Source organism: Camelus ferus, chromosome 5 (assembly GCF_009834535.1).
Source record: "Camelus ferus isolate YT-003-E chromosome 5, BCGSAC_Cfer_1.0, whole genome shotgun sequence".
In the NCBI taxonomy this organism is placed as follows: domain Eukaryota; kingdom Metazoa; phylum Chordata; class Mammalia; order Artiodactyla; family Camelidae; genus Camelus; species Camelus ferus.
The window spans coordinates 49930342-49954998 of NC_045700.1; the positions used below are offsets into that span (position 1 = coordinate 49930342).

The 24657-nt window shown below is 31.6% G+C and overlaps 1 protein-coding gene across 1 annotated transcript in view; it reads left to right on the forward strand.

Moving 5' to 3' along the window:
- The window catches only part of AGPS (alkylglycerone phosphate synthase), a 119864-nt gene that overhangs the window by 78441 nt on the left and 16766 nt on the right, over positions 1 to 24657 (forward strand). Inside the window, exons 13-19 of the mRNA XM_006189172.2 lie at positions 3345 to 3421; positions 5212 to 5324; positions 10845 to 10914; positions 11735 to 11796; positions 15484 to 15573; positions 18699 to 18798; positions 20871 to 20928. Coding sequence (XP_006189234.2) covers positions 3345 to 3421; positions 5212 to 5324; positions 10845 to 10914; positions 11735 to 11796; positions 15484 to 15573; positions 18699 to 18798; positions 20871 to 20928 — 570 coding nt within the window. The remainder of the gene's footprint in view (positions 1 to 3344; positions 3422 to 5211; positions 5325 to 10844; positions 10915 to 11734; positions 11797 to 15483; positions 15574 to 18698; positions 18799 to 20870; positions 20929 to 24657) is intronic.

Sequence of the window (24657 nt, forward strand, 5' to 3'; positions counted from 1 at the left end):
GGGAAGAATGATTATTATAATTATATTAGAAATTGAACTAAGGAACTCAGATTAATAACATATCAAGAATTCCTTTTAAGATTGAATTCTTTTAAGTCACAGCTTATATTTCTTCAAGGAGATTACTTTCAAAATACTATACTACTGATAAAAGTAAGATAAATATGTCCTATAAATAATGAAATAGTTAAATCAAATGAAAATCAAGCCTCCTATGTGTTTTGGCCCAGAGATCTAGGTCTCAAGAGAGCCATGTATCTGATTAATAAGATTGTGTTAATCTGTTTATATGCAATTATTAGTAGTAAACTGTGTTAGACAGATACCTTTTTAAAATCAATTATGATATGGTCAGATCTTATTTATAACTGGGATCCAAAACAATTTAAAATGAAGGTTTAAAGAAAAGATTCTTCTGGCTATCTCTCTGTTTCACATCCTTATTACTATATGTAGGGACATGATATAAGGTTGGTTCTGCCCTCTCTGGTCTCCTCTCCTTCTGTGCTTTACTTGACCACCAAAGTGATCCTTTGGAATTACAGATCTGATCATGCTTCTTAGCTGTCTATAACCTTTTTGATTTCTCAGTACCCATTAAAGCCTTCTTATCTATATATCCTGACATGGCTTCATGATAAACCAACTAGAGATTAAGTTTTTAGCACAGCAAGTGATGTCTGGGACCTTGTGCCAGCTGTATGGCTGATTGGTCATTTTTGTACTACATTGGTGATTAACAAAGCATAAGCCTTACTATTAATTGTTTCTTTAAGAAATTAATTTTATTTATTTATTTTTAAATTTTTTCTTTACATTTTTTAAGCAACTTTATTTATTTTTCAGGTTTTTGTTGTTATTGGGGGAGGTAATTCGGTTTATTTATTTATTTTTAGAGACAGTACTGGGGATTGAACCCAGGACCTTGTGCATGCTAGGCATGCACTCTACCACTTGAGCTATACTGTCCCTCCCATTGTTAATATTTTTATTACCACCCCTTCCCTGGACACATCCCTTAATATATTATATTGAAATGATAAGTTTTCAGCATATTGGAATTATGTATATAATTGAGTACATTGTAATGATCTACGTATTTTGCCTGTGAACTAATGTTTGTCAGATTTAGGAGATGTTTTGTATTAATTTTTATGTGTCCTGCACCTGTTACATAACAAGCACTTACATTTTGATTGACTAATCATCAAATTAGCAAAAGAGGATAAACAAATCTTGAATAACATATAGAGTAACACTAAGCACATTATCAGCAGCACACAACCATTCCTCATGGTAGTGTTCCCAGTTTATAAACAGCTCAGAGGCTAAATATTTTGACCAGAGTCCACAAGTCATATCTGGTAGAGTTGGGGTTGAACCCAAATCTGTCTGACTCCAAAGCCCAAGACTTTTAACAGTGCTTTGAAGCACTTCTGTAAAATATAAAAATTTATTGAATCCTTTTAAATTATTTAATTAACACTGTAACAACACAAAATTCACTAGTAAAACTGTCCAGCTAGTAAATTTAGAAACTAGTTCCTTTGTTTACTATATATAATAAAACAATATTTGGAATATATTTAGAATGTAATCAATTTAATAGGTAACATTAACTTAAGAATAAGTAAAAGGTAATAATATCCTCTTAGTTAATTTTAATGCTTGACCCACTTAAAAGTATCACTTTTATAATAATTATGTTACAGAGCTATCAGATCAACTCAGTGTTAGGGATATATGTTATGTGACTAACTCACACTGGTGTTAATAGAAGTTATGCATATAAATTTTAATGTGATAAGATGAATATATACCCTTAAGGATTATTCTACATCAGAGTAGTAACATTTGGAATCCTCATACATTGTGTAAAGTATGTGGATGTAAGTAAAGTAATTTGTATGAGGAAGTAAATTGAATGAGGAACAGATACACACACTCACATTTATGTTTATGTATTTGTTTCTAATTGAAGTTAAAGTAGGATGAATTCCATTTGGGACAGGAATTGAATGTTTTGGTGATATGTTATTTTTAACTTTACATATGCTAGAAATGGTATCTTTTAAAAGCACTGGTTATACTAAAGAACATCTCTGACGGGTTACAATAAAAGTAAAAGAAATCCCCAAACAAACCTCTTGTGATCCAGGATCTCAAAAAGATTACTAGGTTGGTTGATGGCTATCTAATCTGCCCTTATTTTTTTTGTTTTTTTGCTTTGTTCAGTTATAGTATGGATATTCAATTCTTAACTTCTGGTTAAGACTTGTATTACTTGGTCTTTTATGTAATACAATTTATTATTATAATCTGTAAGAATGTAGTAAGTATTATACATTCAGATTCTCATTTTAAAAAAGTTAATGAATGGGAAAAAAAGTCTGCAAGTTACAGTTTTTTCCCCCCAAAATCAACCTCTCCCTCTTTCTTTTTCCCTCAAAAAACTTGTTTGCTGTTTGCACCTATTTTAAAGAAGGGACCTACACTCTAAAAACAAAATCCCCAAACTTTAAAGCTTTTTACAAAAATGAAATTTTTATTTGGAGATAATTTTAGATTTACTCAATGCTTTAAAATTCTTTATACAAACTCTATATAAATGGCATGCCAAATTTTTCTAGACTGTGCTTATAACACTAAGGCCAGATGCATGACTCTTAAATTTAACAGTCATGAGAGTTAAGAAGTTGCTACTCTGAAAACAATGAGAGAACAATAAAAGACTTTCACTCAATTAAGCTCAATCCTCAGGCAAAGATGTTAATTTAACAGACTCTGAGACACCATTTGTGGTTTTTTGGCAATTTTAACTCTCCGGGTGTGATTAAGGAAGCAATTACTAGTTTTATGCCAAGAATTCTAGATGAATTAAGAATTAATTAAGAAACAACCTTAAACTTGGCATTGACTCCATACTTGATTATAGTTCTGAATGGTTTCTGCATAATTAAGAAAATGGAAGTAGAATTAGCCACCATTGGTTGTTCCTAATGAAATAAAAATTAATGAAATGATTTTATATGTATAAACTATACCACTGAAAGATAACCTAAACTATGTGTCATATTATTTACATATAGTAATTTGAGTTTAGGAAAAAAAAACCCAGAAGGAGTTTTATAAACCAAAAGTTGTTTGTGACTTTTGAAAGATAAAGATAAAAAATGTAGATCTTAATGCCAGTGTGTTATAGATATAATATAAGGAGATTTTAAAAACTAAAGTCATGAAAATGTTCATTTTCTTTAGGGTAGTAAGTTAAAGTAGCCTCTTGCTCTTCTGAAAAATACAGAATTTGCTATTAATTTAAAATATAAACATTATTTTCTTCTTAGGTCATGCTCTTAAACCTCAGGTTTCCTCTATTTTTACATCATTTTTGGATGGATTAAAAAAGTTTTATATTACAAAGGTAAGAATTTTTTTTTAATGCTTAAGATACTAATTTTGTTTTCTACCTTTTCCTCCCAACACAAACCTGTCATGTTTTTCCATGTTGCTGTATACATTTCATAGTTGTTATTTTTCATGTTGGAATAAATATTTAATCAAAAAATCAATTATGCACTCAATTTCAGAAAATTTAAAATCTTTCCCAGATTTAAAGTTCTTAAAAATAACAGTACATTAAATAGTTTTGTACATATAACATTTTTATAGTTTGAATTTTTTTTTCATAGTAGTATCTGGAAGTGGAATAAAAGTATGAGTTTTTTTTAACTTTTAACTGGTAGTAATGCATGTGTGCCATTTTTTGGTTGCATCATATGTGGGATTTTTGTTATGTTTTAAATTTACTGAATCCAGTGGGGAAAATAGTACTTTATTTTAGTTGATATTTCTTGAAACTCCAGTGAGACTGACCATTTCCTTGTATTTCCTAGATAAAATTTTTGTGTGAATTAGTTGAATAGGGTTATTTTCTAGGGGGAGCAGCTCCATGGGGTCTTTATTGTTTGTTTTCTTTTGGGAGGGGTGTTTGGTGTTTTGCTGTGTGCCTTTTGAATAATGAAATTATTAAATGCCTTTGTCATAAGTGTTGTAAATAATTTTTCCAGTCAGGTGACTCCTTTTTAATAAGGGTTCTTTCTTTTATTTCAGTGCAGAAGTTTCTAATTTTTATATCTTCCCTGTAATTATTTAATTACTTTTAAGCTTAGAAAAGCCTGCCTTCCTCCAGAACAATGATTAGGACAAATTTCTTCTCTCTCTCACCTTTTGTTAAATAGGAATTCAAAATTTTTATCTTTATTACTGTTTGAATTTATTTCAATTTTATGATGTGAGATAAAGAAATAAATTAACCTTCATCTCTTGCTCCCCCGATTGCTAACTAGTTGTGATAGCACCATTAACTAGCTTATCCCTACTTTTATTACACTGATTTTCTATGTCTAAGACATCTTCTTATATACTTATCTAAGAAAAAGACTCCTTTTTAATGTACTGGATTCTTTTTAATGAGTTTTTGTTCTTGAAAAATTAAATGGATTTAATTGCTATAGATCTAGTTCTCCCTCATGTTTATAAGATTTTTTCTTGTTATCACCGTCATCTATCTGAGAAAAATTTTTAGAAACTCTTCATCATTTTAGGAAGTTCATCGAGTTTTTTGATTAGAATTGGAATAAACTAATATATTAATTCGGATAAGAATTGACTGATTTATAATATTTAGTTTATGCATTTGGAAACATGTTTCTCTCATCTTTTTTCAGGCATGTTTTCCTAATAAAGTTATATATTTCCTTTTAAGATTATTCTAGGTATTTTAATTTTATACATAAAGTCTCCTTTGAAAATATTACTTAACAAGTTATTGGTGGTATATAAGGATGCTGTTGGTTTTTATTCCCCTACCCCCACATCCTGTTACTTTATTATATTCTGTCATTTTGGTAGTTTTATTTGATTCTTTAGTACAGTTATAATTCTTACAAGTGTATTTGTTGTATTTCGATACCAATATGTCATTACAGTTGACACCATGGAATACTTTGAAGTGAAGTGATTTTCCATAGTACTGTTCTAGTGTAGTGACCTAAATAGGTGCATTAAGCATTCTTTTTGATTGAGATGTAATGTAACAGAGGTCAAATTTTAGAGTTGATGTGTTTGAGATCAGATCAGAAGAAAAAAGAGCAAAATGTATTTTGATTTACTGTTTTGTAGGATAAAACTTACCTGTAATTTTTTTTGTAGTTTAAAGGATTTGATCCAAATCAGCTAAGTGTTGCTACATTACTGTTTGAGGGGGACCGTGAGAAGGTGCTTCAACATGAAAAACAAGTGTATGACATTGCTGCAAAATTTGGGTATGGCTTTAAGTTCATAATGTCAAGTGAAAGTTAAGCTGAAATTGTGATTCTTCCAAGTGGTTGTTAATGTACCCTTTTTAGTGTTTAATTTGTGGTAACATATAATAGTCAACTTAAAATGTTGTGTTGGTTTGCACCTACAACTTGTAGGAAGCTAGATTGGTATGTTGCTCTTACTTGTCTAATCATATATGTAATATACTGAATCTTTTATTGTATTTTTCATTAATGCTGATTTTATAATATTTGCTGTTTGTTGTGCTAAGTGAAATAGGAAAAAATTCATAGTCATGTTGTTATTTAGTGGTAGTAGTATATGTATAAAACATGCTATAAGTATGTTTTTAAAAGGATATTGTGTTTAATCAAAAGTATTTGATAAATTATCTATATTCCACCTCCTGTCACTTACTGTTTTGTGCTGGTATAAAGAAACAGAAAACATTTCACATCTATAACCAACTGAATAATGATTGGGTGGTTTCTGTCTGTCTGCTTGATGGATTATAAGATTGATCAATGAGAACTATAGTGAAAATAACATTTATCAGGACTAAATTTTTTCCTTTCCTTTTTAAGTGTGTAAACTAATAGTTTTCTGGATAAGTCTTTTTTTCCCACCTGGAGCTTAAAATATGTCAAATACATTATCCTTAATCTGTGTTATTTGTAAATATTTACTTTTATTTCTTTTTTCCTTTTTTTTTTTTTTTTTTTTTTTTTTTTTTGCTGTGCTTTATGAGAACAAATGAACACCTAATTTGGAGCCATGTGTCTTAGAATGCTCCACTTATGTATTTTTCTCTTATGTAATATTCAGCACTTTGTATTTAGGATTTTCTGAGCTTAGGGTTAAAGTGCAGTATTCTTAGAAAAAGGTCTAATCTTGAGCTTAATTTTTACTTTACTTTTATACTGTTTTTGAGCATTGGAAAATAATCTCTCAGTTTTATTTTTACCCTATTCTGAAATTGGCAAGTGGAATTTCAATTTCTTTAGTAAAAGATAAAATTCATTAATTTTTCAATTTTTCTTCTCCATAGTACCTTTTTTGGTGAATTGTTGATGTTTTAACTAAATTAGTTAAGAATAAATGTGCTATAAAAATTCATTTAATGACCAGATGGCTTGGATTTCAGGTTATCTCGAATGTTTTTAAATATGTACATGTACCTACCTATCTTTTAGTTTCCAAGTTATGTGGAGTACATGTACAATTTGATCTTAAAACTCTTAAAAAATCCACAATATTAGTGAGAAACAATTAAGGAGATTTAAATTAAAACCTTTTATATCTAAATTAAATATTTTGTATCTATCTAGCCTTAAATATTAGAGACTGAAACTTTAAAAAAATTTTCTTTATATATTTAAATATTTATCTGGGATTTCAAAATTTTCCAGAGTAATTTATATGGAAATGGATGCTATAATATTTGAATCACTATATGTAAAGTTAAATTTGCTTAGTTTCACCTTACTACCCCTCAGCTCAGCCTCCAACACACACACACAAATTGCACATTGTAGGATCCATAATTATAATTCCAATTCAGAGAACCCAGCAAATCACTACTATTTAGTAGCATGCCGCTTTTCCTGTTAGACTGGTATGGAATGATGACAAAATGTCTTTTGTCCTAACACACACATAATTTCTATAGGGCATGACCTATCTATTTTGGGGCATCACCATTGATGACTGTTATATACTAGAGGCTTGATTAAATGTTTATTGAAAGGATTAATGAAATTGAATACTTGTTTTTCCCTGATATCTTTTATTCTACTTTATGCCTAATTACTATGCCACCCTTAAAACAGTATATTTTAATCTTTAGGTATTTAATCAGAACCATTTTACCAGTTTTATTTAATTTAAGCTACCAACTATTATGAAATGGTTTTTTGTATAATTCCAGTTTTGATTTTCTCAAATAACACCAGCCATTTACAACTTAAAAGAAAGAGTGGATCTTTCTTAAGATGAATCCTTATCTCTTTAGATACTAATAGTGAGGTTCCAGAACTATTGATTTAATTTCATCCATTTGCATATACTAAACAAAACTTACATCAAATTCATCCATTAAAAATATGTTATAATAAATGAGGCATCTATTTAAAGCAAGAGTAAAGCATTAAAAATTTAGACCCTGATTGGAGTGTCTTTTTTTTTTTTTTTTGCTATTGTTATTTGCTACTTCTTAGTTATGTTATAATTAGTTTCTTAATATTCTTTCATCTGTCTCCCTTCACTTATATGCAGAAATCTGTGTTGAACAACCCCAGGCTATAATTAGGCAGATGACTTAGGGCTCTTGATTTTTTTTGATACTTGAATGTATCTTCAAGTGTTTTTCTAGCAGAAGTCCTGGTTTTCTTCCATTTCTCTCTGGGCACTGGCTCTTTGTTCTAATCACAGAAAGATTCAAGGATATTTTCCTTATTTGAAATGCTACCCTGCCAATCCTCAGTCAGTCATTTCTCCTTCTCCATAACTAGTTGGAGGACAGCACTAAGTTTCTTTCTAATGAAGTTTTCGTAAGTTAGTTTAGCTTATGTATTTTATTCCGAATTAGGGCATTGTTAATCTATTCTTTATTTTCTGTTCTTTTGTTTTATTTTCTGTTTCCACCACCTCATTAGCTTTAAATTGATTGTTTTTAATGAAGTGCTCCCAACAGTTGAGAACATTTTTGTGTGTTATCTTAACCATTTTTCCTTTTTGCTTTCCACTCCCACCCAAACGCTGTTAAATACCTTTGAACACATATGATCCAGCAGAACATAATAGCCAAATGTTAAAAATAATACTTTGGTTGTTTATCTATGTTTGCCAGTAATGTGCTTCAACTTCTCTAAGAGCTAAGGAGAGTAAACGTTACCTGTCACCAATCATGACAGATGTGTTGACATTTACCATAGAACTCAACATAATATGTTATTGTTAATTTTAAAGGGTTATATTTTAAGTGTTATTTTTAAAGTGCTTAAGTTGTTTAATATAATTCAGCATGCAAATGATTAGGTTCACCAGATGGCTCTTCTATATAAAAAGATAGTCTCTCATTCTTTTAGTAGTCTTCCCAGCCCTTCCTCAGGAAACACTTTTAAATTTGTTTAAGAACCTTGTTTGTTGATATTTGAAATTTGTAGTGGGACTCAGGAAGTAAGGGATTGATGTTGCTACTGTAATATACAGGCAGTTGAGTCTAAGTATAGTTTTTTTTTTTTTGACTAGCTGCAAAAGTGGCAAGTTAGAAGCGTTTAATTCCTCAGCCCTACTATTGTTTACACATTGTGTCTTAAAGTAATTCTGGCTAGAAGATAGATAGTTCCAAAAGCTTAAAAAAAGAGAGAGAGAGAAGTTCCAAAAGCTAAATTTGCAGGGAAACTTGTGGTTCAAAAAAGCAAACCCAGAATAACTTTTTTTCTTTTGTGGGGTTTATGAATTTAGAATGGACATTCAGTTTCCTCCTAAAGCAAGAGTCACACTAGATTCCAAAGTAGATTCCAAAGTATCTTTTTTCTTCCTCCTGCCAGATATTAGAAGAGCGTCTATAGAAAAGTGGCTTGACCTGGGACTGCAAAGTTGGACTTTTCTTATCCTGATGTATCAGGATAATGTATCTTTTATCAGTAGGCCTGATATGAGAGAGACAGGCCTACTAAATGTTCATACCTGTTACTTCTCACCCGGTACATGCTTAGAATGCACCTTCTCAGATTCCCAACAGTGGTCTCTTGCACCCTTTCCTAGTCTGCACGCTACTTTGCTTTCCTTCTACCAGTAGGCCCAGGATGAACTGTGTCTATTTTCTAGATCAGTAGGGTTTTTTTTCTCTCTTGGAGTTGGTGTCTGACTCTGTTTCATATTTACCTGAGATATGGGTTCGTCTGTTTTCCTCCAAGCACTTACCATATCGGTTTTCTGACTAGTTTCCTTTTTGTATCGGAACTTTGTTTGACTCCCTACTTCAACCTCACATCCATACACATCTAACTCAGAATTGTCTTCTGTTTCTTCTTTTCAGTCTTAGCTTCTTGACCTAAGTTATTACCTTTGATCATTAAAATTGTAGTAACAAACAACCCCCTTTATTTCACTACACCCTGTCCCCATGTAGTTATAGACTGGAGCTGCTCCTGTCAAGTCTTTGCCACTCCTTCTGGATGTCACTAATTCATGTATATCCAACTATAATACTGAGTGAGGAAATCTGATTTTGTCTGTATTTCCTAGCTTAAAGTTGTCTCACAGTATTTGTGCAGAATGAGGGTACATCTACATTGTATTATTTACTTACTATCAAATTCAAGCAAAACATCAGGAGAAGAAAGGATTTAACTACAAGGTGTTAATAGAATTCATAAGAGAAATGAGAAGAGGCTCAAAGCACAGAGGTTCAAAACCTGAGTCTTAAGCAACACCACAGTTAAGAGCTCAGCGTCCTGAGTCCAAGAAGGTGCAGTTAGGGTATTAAGAAGAGAGACATGAAAGTTAATCATCAATTATGACCCAGGAAAGCCAGAAGAAAAGATATTTTTCTTTTTCTTTGCTTTATTGAGGGATTTTTAGTGGGTGCTTTGAGGGTTTGGGGTAAGTTTTAATTAGTTGACTAAGACTACTTAAAATTTAATTTCTGCCTGATGATGGAAAAAAACAAAATTAAAACCTCTCTACTGAAGGTAGTGGAAAGCAATAATAACTCTTAGTCTTTTAAAATAAGAATAACTTTCACAAAGCAGAGAACTTGGACTGAATTATACGTTATATGAGACTAATTCTAACTAGATCATCAAATACAGTTTCTATGGATAAAACTACTTTCCAGTTGAAATGGATGTGTTCATAGTAAGACCTTACCTGTTGGTCTTGTGCTTATCTATATGTTGTTTCATAAATGTTAATATTTCTGTGTAAGTGTGTTTTGTCTGTCATTTAAATCATAAGTCCCATAAAATAAACATCATGTCTTAATATTCCAAATACTATGTGCTCATATATTCAAGGAACTTCTTGGTATTTGAAAGATCCTAGTCAATCACTGCAAATTTTTATATATGAATAAGACTATAGTAATACATGAATTTATGAATAAGAATGTAATGAGTAAAATAAGAGTATTTTAAGTATCTTATTATGTTTGTGCAGATTATTTTAGCTTATTTAGCTTGTTTCTCATGGCTAATTCTCTGTTCTTTTGACAATATGGGTAGAAGTAGTTGAGTTCATATCAGTCACTTTTACTAGTTTCGTGGGTATAAAAGTTTAAAATTAATTACCAAACTGAATATTGAAAATGTTTTCAGATTTTTGTTACCCAGGCTTAGTCTCTTGACAGCTCTTTGATATGTTTATGATAAATGAGATTAGAATAAAAATGAGATGCAAGGTAATATATGTTAATCTGTTAAGCACTTATCCTGAGGTATATTGTATCAGTTTGGTTAGTTTTATATATTTTTAATAGTTCATTTGAAATATGTTGACAGTTTGTTCTTTAATTACAGTGGGTTGGCAGCTGGAGAAGATAATGGACAGAGAGGTTATTTGCTGACCTATGTCATTGCATATATTCGAGTAAGTTATCTCATATTTCTCTTGTCAATTTATGTTGCAGACAATACTTTTTCTTACTGTGAATGAATAAAATTATTTTCTTTTCTTGAATTTCAACCTACTGTAATTTAGCACATCATTTACATGAATCCAGGGTTGTTCTACCTTATTAAATTTTCTTTCGTATCTTTGCACTTCTGTGGCGACTTGTGAATTGCTCTTTTGATATTAAAACAGAATTGTACTCTGATTAAAAAATGTAGTATTATAATTTACTTGTTATGTAAGCATTCTATCTTGTAAGCTATAAAATATATTTTCCTACCAGAGATTTCCTACCAGATGTTCTGTCTATTTAATCACTACAAAGAGAGGCACTGTATTTTCTAATTTGCTTTTATAGAAAAGTTGATTTTAAGTAGCTATCTTCTTCTTTCTCTAGTCCCCCCACTCCCTGACTTCCCTACCTCCCTGCTCCTTTGATCCTGTTGATCACTCTTTCGTATTGCTCAATTTACTATTTAGGCCACTAAAAATCTCTTCTGCTCGTCTTCTCTGCATGTACATAGACAGTTCCTGAATAGAGACTGCATTCACTAGAGAAATATTTGAGTTTCTACCGTGTGTCAGGCACTCTGCCGGGTGCCAAGGGCACAGAGGAAAACAAGACAAAGTTCTGTCCCCTTGAAGGTTGTGTCTCATGCTTGGGGCCACTTTCCCTTGCTATTAAGAGATAGGTAGTAAACAGCCCAGGAGGTTAAATTAGAAACATGAAATACTACTACTATGGATTCTTCAGTTCCTATTATAATTTCTTGATGTTGTGTATATATCTTAACAGGACTTGGGTTTGGAATACTATATATTAGGAGAATCTTTTGAGACTTCGGCTCCTTGGGACAGGTAAATGAAATAGAATGCCTGATGTTATTAAAATATGCTATACAGGTTGCTGAAGTAATTTGTCTTTGTGTGTGAGTATGTAAACTTTAAAAATTTTGTAAGGAAACACTGAAACAAGGTAATCACTTTTATTTGAATTAGTATCTTCATCAGAATGTATATTTACAAGCCATTTTTTTGGTTCTAGACAAAATTGTCCATGTCCCATAGAAGGAAGTTATTATTGAAGTTTACATTTTAAAGAATTTTATTGAACACTTAATGCCACTATGTGGTTTTACTTAACTTTGATTTAAAATTAAGTGATTAATATGCTTAAATGTTCTCTAAAATGTCTCCCCAAATTATAACCTTCTTTTGTATTATATCATTTAGCTTTTGATGTTCGTATGTGTACTGTTAAGCAAGATCTTAACTTTAAGTGATTTCTGAAAGAAATCCAGTTTAAGAAATTGTGGATAATTTCTGTTTTTTAATTATGCATACATATATATATGTATATATATACACACACACACACACAAATATTGGTTAGGGAATTAATAATAAAAACTGATTAGAAAATGTAAAGTGGTTTTATTAAAAATAGCCTTGTGAATTAACTCATCCAGTAATAAATTCTCAAGATTGGTAGTACATTTTTATTCTGGTATACCTTACATTTTACTTTTTGTAAATAAAATTTACTATTTAAAATCTACAGTTACATATATAGGATATAACAAATCCCCCTGAATACACCTCTTAGATATTACCTATCTTAACATTGTTTTTTGTTGTACCCTAACCTGTTATTTTACCTCCCCCAAAAAACTTTTTACTTTTTTCTACATTGTCTTCATCAACTGTGGGTTATGACTTCGTACACTTATGCTCATATTCCATGCATTGTAAGATAATAATCAAATTTATAGTATCAGTCTGTTAATCATAGCATTCAGTTTTTGGTGCTGAATTTTAATAAGGGGAATAAATCTTGTAAATAAAAAGAATTATTAACTCTTTGACATCTGACAATTTTAAACAGCAGATACAGTTTGGGGGTTGTTCATAGTTGTCTCAAAGACCATTTTATTTCAGTCTTTAATTCCTTTCCTTACTGGGGAAAGTGGGTTAGTGTAGTGTTAGTTCTTCAGTATTACGAATTTCCGCCATCAGTTATTACTAACTGATGATTGCCATTTTGTCTTTTTATTCTTCCAACTGTGGGAGCTAATCATGCACTGGTCTTTTCATTTTTCTTTATCCTTTCCTTGTATATTCTTACATATTTTTTAACTCACTGACTATATATTTTTATATAGGATTACATACTTGGTTTGTTTTCATTTAAAGCAACATTTCAGCTGAAGTTTTAATAAATAAAATTAAGGGAAAACAGCTATATTCTTCACATAAAATTTACATGTTACCATTTAGCAGCTTGCTTTTTCTTTCAAACCCTTACCTGGGTAGAGAGCATGTTTAGCAGCAATCCATGGGATCAGGGTCTTCAACCCTCATACATTATTAAGTTGCTTGGGGCTTTCATGCATAACTCTTATAAGGGATTATTGGGCTTAGTGGTTTTTATGTAATCCTCAGTGGTCCTAGCACAATGACTACACCTGTTAGGTGTTCAGTGAATATTCTGCATAGAGTCCTATGAGTGAACTCTGGAATAGTGTAAGAATGCAGCTTATAAAAATAGCCAAGAGATCTGAGTTGGAGATTTAAAGATTTTGGAGACACCATGTTGGGACTTGTGATTAAAACCAAAGGAAGAGGGAGGGTATAGCTCAGTGGTAGAGTATATGTCTAGCATGCACAAGGTACGGGGTTCAATCCCTAGTATCTCCATTAAAAATAAGTGAAATAAATAAATAAACCTAATTACCACCCCCACAAAAAATACCAAAGGAGCATAGACAATAACTTACAGTAATAGGGATGAAATAAAAAAAGAGGGCCTAAGAAAGAAGTACACAGAACCCCAACGTTTAAGGTATACATTTAAGTCTTGCCAAGGAGACTAAGGAATAATATCTAGAAGAAGATTTGGAGGAAAACCAGTGATGTAGAAGCCCAGGGAAATTTTTTTCAAGGAGGAAATGGTCAATAGTGTTAAATTTGCTAATAGGTCAGGTAAGAATTTAGAAGTATACACAGTTATGTTTATTTCCTATATAACAATTGGTCCAAATGGACTGTATTGACTTTTGCACAAGTCCTGTGAGAAAATACTTTCAGAGCTCCCTCCCTGCAAATCATTTTTAGAAAGTACCTTATTGAGGGTTAAAACTATTCAGTCCTATTCTTTGTTCCGTTTCTTCCTGATGATGATGATGATGATGATGATTATATATTGTTCTTATTAATGTAGCGCTTGAATTCCATTTTCTAGAGTCACGATAAAGAACTTGTTACTTTTATAAATTTGTAATGTTTATTAACCCTTGCAGATATTAAAGCTTAGTAGATTTTATTTATATTTAAAGCATTTGTTTTATGTTAGATTTTCAAAATAAAGACATTAAATTTCAATAATCTAAATGCTTTATGAGAGATTTTTAAAAAACATGTATCCTTACCATGCCATAAGTGAGGCATAGATAGCATTGATAAATTGTATCTGCCTGTAGCTCTCACAGAATTAAAGCAGAATTTAACTTGAGTGCTGTTTTGTAAAATCAGAATTTATAAAACTTTCAGATGCTGTATTTATAAAAGTAAAATTTGGCATGCTAATAAAACATTAAAACCATTTTCATATTTATATTTTAATCACATATTCTTTGTTTTTATTGGAAATATGGATAACTTTAATGTGTTTAATAAAGCACAATCCATTTAAATGTTATTGTTTTTATCAAGTTGGCCCAGCCTTTAAGTTTCTTTAGTATCTTTTCCATTCTTATGATTCTAAACAGGCCAATGTTTAAAACACATAATCAAATGTCAATATGTAGCCAGAATATTTATTGGAGAATAAAATGGCTTATATATACCTTAAGAGTTTTATTTCCCAGTTGAAACAAAATATATAGTTATAACAATATGTTACAGCTAACACTAAAAAATAGATTAATATTGCTAAATATTATCAATCCTCCCTCCTCTTTAAGAACTATGCTTCACTTATCTGTTTCATTAATTTTTAATATTAAACTGTCTAGCATGACCTTATACATAGTTCATGACCGGTAAGTCTTTGTTGAGCTGGATTTTAGCTTAGTGCTTGGAAATAGGCTTTTGAACATTTGGTATGACTATAAACTATGACTATTAACTAAATTATTTTTAAATTAAGGAAAACTTAGATGTGGATATAGATTGGTATTCCTATAACCCAGAATTGAATTTTCATTAACTTTTTTTTTGAGCTTTCATTTAAGTTTTTAAAATCTTGAAATTAAGATTTGTTTTGAAACTGGATTTTTCTTAGTATGGGAAACTACCTTCAGGAGACTCGAGTATGTTCCTCTGATTTCTATCTTTCCTATGGCAAAAAGGGAAAGGACTTTGCTCCCTTGGGGTTACGAATGGAAGGCTCAGTTTGAATGATCAAGGCTCTTACTCATTCTTGAATGAATGAGTATGACAGTTTTAGTTAAGAGAATTTCTGACTTGAAGTATGCCAGTAAACCAGGATTATTATAATTTTTATAACATATGAAAACCTAATATTGATTCAGTTATGTTTTCTAGGGTTGTAGATCTCTGCAGAAATGTAAAAGAAAGGATAACAAGGGAATGCAAAGAAAGGGGTGTTCAGTTTGCTCCTCTTTCTACATGCAGGTGAGTTTTTTTAAATTGTCCTTATACTACTTATGGGTTAAAAAAACCTATTTTTAATTAATGGAGAAATGTAATTTGCGAGCTGAGAGAAAGCTTCAGTCTGTTCCACCATGAAACTTTACTAAGCTTTATTTGCTGCCTTGTTAGGACTGTGCCACTGGGATTTTACAGTGGTCCTGAGCCGATTAGGAGAACACCCTTCCATGAGTGAGCCTTCTAACCCTTTCTGGACAACATGACAGTCAGAAGTCAAATGTCTGAGCTCCCGGAATAGGAGAAGGACTCCTTAATTCACTGAAACTATCAATTATATATATAATCAAGAAACTATAAATTATATACACAGTCAATATAACTCTATCATCAGTAGAGAAAAACATTTTAACCATTTTGTCAGTTGTTGATTAAATGAATTGGTGTGGAATACAAGAATGAGTGGAGCAGAAGATCCAAATAAAGATCAACTGGTTGCTTCCCAATGGATCTTTCTGCTACAATGGAAATGTTCTGTATCTGCCCTGTCCAATGTGGTGTCTTAAAGATACTTTTAAGTTCTTACATGCCAAGAAAAGAATTTGTGTTTATTTAGATTATCAACCTAAATTGATACTTAGTTCTTCTCTTGACAGTCTGGTCTGTCAGGCCTCTTATTATAAAACTGAAAACAAATCAGGCTTAGTAATCCAAGTCATTTGTGAAACAGTAAAATTTGGAACATTTGAAATAATAGAATCCATTCTTGAGTAGTTGAGGATTTTTTATTCTTTTGTTTTATCAAGTGGCATCTCAACAGATGTTACCTTCTCTTCCTCCTTCTGCCCTACCTCCCTATTCAAATCTCTCAAGACTTCTCCCCTTCCATTATGAAAATATCATTGTGATAAACCACTACTTACTGAAAGTGATTGGGAAGTAAAATATTCTGCCTTAAGACACCTTCTGTAATAACACTTAAGTCTTGGTTCTTTAGAAGGTACTCATAAGGCCTAAAGATCTTCACTATGTATTGTATTGTATGTAGATAGAATTCATATACGTATTCTGAATTGACCATATGTCATTTATTTGGTAGCTATTTTTTTAGGAAGGATTTTCTGATAAAAGCTTATATGCTTAGCTTCTATGATCATCTTATAAAACCAAAGTTAGAATGTGCAAAGTCTAGTATATTGAATGATTTTGCTAAATAGGAGTTTTAAATATAGTTTTTATAGCACATATTTGATTAAACTGATGCTTAACTAGAGTTTGATTTTAGTTTAACTTGATTTGAGCTGATTAACTGGCTAAGGAGGTTATTCTGTGTTGAATGTGTGAGATGTATTTTTTAAACATGTTTTTAAAAAAGCTTTTCTGAAATTAAATGAAAATAGTTGTAGATAACATTGAAGTCAAAGATCTCAAGGAAAAGAATTTAGTTGTAGGGTGCATTTACTGAGTTTATTTGTTTCATTTCTGTCTTTTAAAAGGTATTTTGTATACTGGAATAGAAATTCTAACCCTAAATTTTCTGAAGAAATTTTATGGGAGGGACCTCCTAGCCAGTGACTCTAACACAAGTAAAGTACTTCAAAAAGTATACAGCACAGAAATTTTTTAGAAATTAAAGAATAATACAGTAACTTTAGCAGCCACGCTGTCTCTTGTCCAGCTGATCTTGGGAGACATTAGTGTTTTAAGTCTAAAATGACAGACTTAATCTATTAAAAGGTATTCGATCTGAGTCACTTTCTGAAGTAGACCCAAACTGAGGTTTTCCAAAAAATGTTTTTATTATTTCTACTTTGTCTTTGAGATACTGATCAATCAAGCTTTGTTGTAATTTTAGAAGCCTACTTATCTACTGAAAACTGTGTAATAGAGATCTTGGATTTGTTGGAAGGTGTCAATGTTCTATTAATATTTAGTTTTATTTTCTATGTATTGATATTAATGATTTTCATATGAGTGATGTATATTTTACTAATTGCTATAAAGTCATTTCATTCATGTGTCCTTTAAATTTATTTAAATTTTGTTATTCGTAGTGATAGTGCCCTCATAGTTAAAATGGTTCTCCAATTTTTCTTAAACTTTGTAAATCTGGTACTTAAAATGTAAACATTCAAGGGATCTTTTTTATGGGTGTGAATTAACACTAGAAGAAAAACACAGCTGGCAAATTGACAGTAGCATTGTTAAACAGTTCATTTCTTCCATTCTGTGGCACCTAACATTTGGCCTAAAAGGCCATTAAAATTTTAGATTAGATTCTATTTGTATTGTGTAGTAAAAAGAGTATTTCCTCTGTATTTGCTCCTTCTGTTAAATTTTTTGTGGGAACCTCTGTAAATTGCATTCAGATACTTGATTATGATTACCTTAGCTCCCTTTTAAATGCTTCACCTAACTGCATTTTGAAAGCCTACATGTATATCATGTATGATTTATTAATCTAATATGATTTATTTATCTAATATTCTTGATATCTTTTGTAAATACACATACAACATGCACACATATGGGACCCAGGGTATAAAATCTTCAGAGACATCATCCCAAGGCCGTATCACTGCATTTGATATGTTCATTCAATGTGTTTTCAAAGTTGTTAATAATTTTTTGATGTGAACTTGGTGAAGATGCTGTATTTTACCCAGTCTAATCATATTTGGTATTTAAACATTTCTCTTATTTTCTAGTTTTAAGTTCTCATATTTATTTCTGTTAACTTTGAGGAAGTTTAGAAGATTTATAATGGATCACCAAGTCCCATTTAGTCTGTTTTGGTGCTGTCTTTAACTGCAATATACTTGGTAAAAAAAAAATCCTTCTGAGGAGGTGGAATTTTTGTTTATTTCAGGCCAGTTGGAGAAACATTTACATTATTTTAAAATTTTAAAACTTTTTTGGGGGAGTAATAATCCAGATTTACCAGAAATAAGTTATGAAAATAGTACAACTATTTCTTAGATATTCTTCATGCAGCAAATCTATGTTCCTTCCACAGAGTAGGAGGCTGGGTAGAGAATGAGATTATGGCTTAAGCAAATCATTCAGGCAATCTTATGTTTAAGTTTCTAGCCGTTAAATCTGATTGCATTTAACTTAAAGCCTTGTGGGGATTTTATCTGTTTGTATTTTAGGGTGACACAGACTTATGATGCAGGCGCATGTATCTATTTCTACTTTGCCTTTAACTACAGGGGAATCAGTGACCCACTGACTGTGTTTGAACAAACTGAGGTAATTTTGTATACATGAATATAGCTTTTGCATTCTTTTATTAATTTAAATAAACTTTATTGTCAATTTATGAATTTTAGTCTGACTCTCTTTATTTAATAACTTGTAGTTTACCTGGTTGATAGCACATAGAAGTGAGAAGCATATTTTTTGCACTGGGTGGAATACTGAATTATATTTCTAAAATTAATATTCCTAATATAATAGCCTGTGATTCTTTGGTTATTACTTATATTATGTACACCTGATTAAATTAAATAATAGGACTATAGGGATCCTAGATATCACTTTAGCAGCCCACCCAGCTCTGGATGGTGACTGCTCTTGAGGTCAGCAGCCCTAGACCTCCGGGCTGTGTTGCTGTAATGTCCTCCTTCTAGGTTTATGATTTTTTTATTTGCTAAAGCTATGTGTAGGTCTTTGAGGTTCATTTGCTAGCAGTTTCTATTACATTTCTTAAATGGCCTTAAGTTTCTAACTTTTATAAAGCCTTCTGTTTGATGCTCAATATTTTTCATGACAAGTAGAAGTCTTCATGCCTAGAGTTGAAGAAACAGACTAAACTGTAGAGGAACTGGGACGAGATTGGGGTTTGTTAAAACCTCAGGTGTCCTGGTGTTTTAATTCTGTTGCCTGCCTGCCAAAGATAGTACCACAAAATGATATTTGGTGGCACAATTTTAGACCCAAACCACAGACAGTTTGTTGACTCCCTCTTATGCCTCCTTTTTTTTGACCCCCAAAACAGCTTTTCTGAAATATAATTGAAATTCAGTGAACTGCACATATTTAAAGTATATAATTTCATGAGTTTTGACATATATATTATACACCTGTGAAATCATCACCCCAATCAAAATAATGAGCGTGTCCATCATCCTCAAAAGCTTGAGGCCTTTTGCATCACCTTAGCCTTTCAGTGTTTTGGTATTACCCTCTGGCTATCTAAAGGTTCTTTTCCATAATACTGCAAAAGTGAAAGTGTTCCTTTTTTCCCAAACTGCCATTCTCTAAGTGCTACTGATTTCAAGTAGTTATAGCTTTACATAAAATAACTTTTTGGAAGATATTAGAATATCTAATTAGAGATCTCTTAGAGTATGGTTAGCATATGTATAATTCATTTGAAAAACCCTGAATCCTAAGTGATGAGGGTTCTTATAAATTACTTTGCAATGAGATGTGGTCCATCCATCCCTCCTGCGGCCTAACTGACGGTTTATGCACACCCGAGTTAATTCTGAGAGGTTCAAGGCACTGTAGGGATTTCACCTCATATCTATTATATGCTCATGAATTGAATTTAATTCTAGGTTCCGTTACCCTTTTTTCACCCTGTACTTCAGCCATTCTGTATTTTGCTTTAAGTGTTTATCTTTCTAACCGTATTGCTCTATAAGGAGCCTGATTAGAGCCAAACACGTTAGGAGGATAAAACAAGGAGTTTTTTTACCCCCGCTTTTAGATATCCATAGGCCTGACAAGTAATTTGTCCTAAGGCATTGACCGAAGAAATATTCTCCATAAGGGTTTTTATCATTGATCCCTGATAGCTTTGTAAGTAATCTTGAGTATGATGCCCATTGAATGATACTAGATGAGTAGTTTAACCATCTAAGCCTCATTTCCTTTATTTGTGAAATAGGAGTAATTATAATTATTCCATAAGGCTATAGTGAAAACAATTTATTGCAGGTAAATTGCATAGTACTTTTCTGGACATCCCATAAGCAGTCAATAAATGTTTATTGGTATAGTGAGATGTTTACTTCAAAGTAGGACCTGTCTCCTCACAAAATTTGTTTTTATTATTAACCAATGAATTGATCATTTTGCCTTCTTTATCTTTTCTAGAATCTCAAAGTGACAATTGTAGACATTGTGGCTATTCACTAGAAAAAAATGTATAAAGCTAGGTTGTATATTTTAATTACTTTTTAAATACAATTAACCTAAAAGAAAGGAAAGTTAGGCTTCTAGTTTATTTAACGCAGGATGTATGTGCCTCCTTTGCGAGTTATGTCTTACTTTTCCACCTCAAAGTAATCTACTTGTATTGTTTCCAAATACAGGCAGCTGCTAGAGAAGAAATCCTCGCTAATGGAGGGAGCCTGTCACATCACCATGGAGGTATCTTTTTTGGGGGCAGAATTTCTAATATTCTTACTGTTAAAAATATTTGATTTGATAAAATGCTGGGGAGAGTCATATATGAATAATTTGAGAACACTTGAGATCTTTGGAAGTTTTTATGTCTGTCACTGAGGTCACCTGTGTTGTGGCAATAACCAACAGAAGCTTGATTTGACAAGCCTGTCTAGGTAACAGAGCCTCATAGCCCTCTGAGCTCCCAGGGACTTCATGTTACCCAAGATAACCCAGCTGGCCAGGGGGTGTTTGACCATTAGAGCAAGTTTTTAAAGGGAGGGAAAAACCTACATAAATGTTTTTCATCCACTATTGGGATGTAGCTGGAAGTCAGTTATACCAGATATTGCAGAAATTAATCAAGACAGGATATGAAAAAAAAATCTTTTTTTAGGATTTTAATGCTGTTTTATTGTTGCTTTTTGATCATTGTACTAAGTATTATTGGAGAGTTGCTTACATCACCAATAATAATTATATATATGTCTTACCTATGTTACTAGTGGGCTTATGAAAGTAGTATGAAGCAATTTTTAAAAACTTAAACAATGGCCATCCTTTCATTAAAAATGTAATTTTTGAGATTATCCACTTCTTTTCTGTAACAGAAATTTGTTTTTAATACGTCCCTCAATATAAATTGGTGCCTAGAAAAATAGATATGTATAGATTTTTTTAAAACATTTTTTTAGGGAAAAGCATGAGGATAAATGACCACCAGATTTTTAAAATTCAACTCCTATTTCTGCTTTGCATTCTTCATATCCCTCTTTCCCTGTTCGATTTTCCATCAGGGCATTTAGCATTATCTAACATGCTATATATTTATATATAGATTAGTTAGCTATGTCCTCCTACTGGAGAGGATCCATAAGGACAGGGACTTCTGTTCTATTTCTCTGTACCAGCACCTGGAACAGTGGTTGGCCCCAGTTAGTCTTCCCTACTTGTGTGTAGGATGAATGAAAGAATTTGGGTAGAAAACAGTGGGCTGTAGAGGATCCGTGTCCACATAACATTATTGCAGCCAGGCGTGGAGAAGATGACTGATGTGGATAAATGAAATAGAAAGACAGTTCCCACCATCACTGTATCAATTTAATCTTTTGCTATCACCTGACTTTTTTCTTAACCTCCACAAATAAATTTCTAACTTATCTGACTGATAAGTATTAAAAGGAATTAATTTGTTCTTTCCCTCCTCTTCCTGTGTATTATCTTTTGATGGGGATTCTAATGAATGTTAGAATGACAAAAATGAAAAAGGGAAGATACTGAATATTAGAAACCTCTCAAGTAGAATTAAAAGCTTTTGATTAATGTGAAGTCTAAACCTAATTTTGGAAATGTAAACATGGGCATAAAGATGCCTTGATTTTTAGCAGCTTCCTGTAATGTTCAGAAAACTCTATACATTATTTTAAATCTTTTTTATATATTTTATTTCAGGATGTCACTGTATTCCTATGTAAGGAACTTATAAAATTACATAATATCATGAATACATTCTTCATTCTAAATTGATTGCCTGGAGGAAAGAGGCAAAATAACTTAGCTATAATTACTTGTTTAAAGAAAGCAAAATTTCCTTTCTGTAGCCAACAATTTTGCCTTTTAGTACATGTTAGCAGCCAACAGTGCACTATTTGGAACTTCAAGATGAGGAACTGCAGGAAGGTTCCATGTTGATGACAGTAAATATGAGAGAGAAGTGATTTCTGCAAGAGGGTGAAAATAGCTGAATATTGTACTATATAGAAAGAGAGGCTTAAGTGTCATTTAAGTAATTGGGTTTCAGATGAACTACTTAATTAAGGGAGAATGTTCTCAGTTTACTCAAGTTACAATGCAATAAATTCTGTAGAAGTTGGAAGTGACCAAATGACCTGCAAAATTGTAGAGGAAAACCAAACCAATAATTTTTTTCTAGCCAATGACATTTTACTCCTTTAGGATCTATGTGGATAGTCAAGCCCCTCCAGTAGAGTCTGCATGTGAGATGCTGGAAGTCTAATATGGCATTACTGCTGATGTTACTTATTCCAAGATACAGCTCAGACACTGAGGGCTTCTTCATAGGCTCTCATAGAACCCCTTAATTAACCAAAAGATCACGATTATTCAGTTCTTGATCCCAAAACAAAAAATACAAATAGCTCCTTGTGATATTTTTGATACAAAGTATACTTAGTGCTTTTTAATATTGTTGTATATCTTCTCCATATTGTAAGTATTACTGGTCCACCAGACAATAGGATTTCAAGAATGATAGTCTTTGCCTAAGACTGGGATCTTACAGTCTAGTAAAATAAAATATTATAGCACTTCAAAAGGCCACTGATCAAAATTGGTAGGATTATGATATTATCATATTTTAACCAAAGTAAAAGTCTCCCCCTTTCTTTGAAAAGCACTCACAAGGTGACTTTAATAAACATGTAATGCTACGGTGGAAGAGAAATAAGATTTGAAATGAAAAGAGTAAGAAGTTAGTTATGGAAATTTTCTAAACATGCAGAATTAAAGTGGAGGATTTAATTCTAATCAATTCCTGGTCAAATTCTCCTATCAGGAAGATACTTGATAATGTATAAGTAGTTATGTATACACAGTACTTTTTTTTTCTTTTATCTTATCTTATAAAGAGTCATGCAAAAGAAATTACCAGAGTTTCTAGTTTGTATATCACACATCTATAGTGATGCTATATACAGTGGACAAGTCCATGGGTGAAATCAGATATCAATAATAAACAAACCTTGATCAACTGCAAAAAATACAAAATAAAATAAACATGTAAATGCTATAGAAATTAAAACAGCAAAGAGAAGGGAGATAGAATAGGGAAAGCAATTAACATTTATAAAGCTTGTAAATATTTACAAGGTGCTCTGCATGACTTAATCTCCTTTAATCCTAATCAAAATGCTGTGGAGTACATATTATTTCTGTCTTTCAAACAAAGCTATATTAAGGCTCTGAGTGTATAGTAACTTACTCAAAAGTAGCAGTAATTTTTAGTGCCAGAACTTGAACCTAAAATAATGAAAATAGGCCAAAAGCTAAAAAGATTGACATTAAAAGCCTTTAAAAAGAAACATCTAATTTTTAAAGTATATGAAAATAAATACTAAACATTACTGTTTTTCTTTTAAAATATAAAACCTCTATTTCTTTAATTTTGACACTAAGTTAACTACTTATCCTGCTTTAGATGTTAAAACAGAAATGAATCAACATTTTAGTTTCCTCATCATAAATATTTCATTGTTTTCTCAGTTCTCATGCATTCAGTTTGACTTTCTAGTTTTTATACTTCCTGATTGCTGGTTTCTAGCCTGTCGGTAGTGGTTTCTAGCCTGTCGGTAATATCAGCTAATAAAACAAATGCAGGTCAGATCATGTTACAGTAAAACTCCTTGTGTAATTTATGTGCATTTTCAGATTCTAGGCTTGTAAGCCCTTATTTGTTGAAGCCTCCAAGGTTAATGAAATAATTTACTTTTAGAAATTATTAGCTTGAACTTGAATGTAGCAAGGTTTGATTGCATATTAACTTATATGAGATTCTACCTCATTTATAAACAGGAAGTTTTTATTTCTGTCACATTTCTCATATTTTTATTTTCATGTGGTCAAAAATAATGACTGTGTGGAAACAAACTCTAAACTACTTGGATTCCTCTATTGCTTAGAAAAAGAAACTAGGTA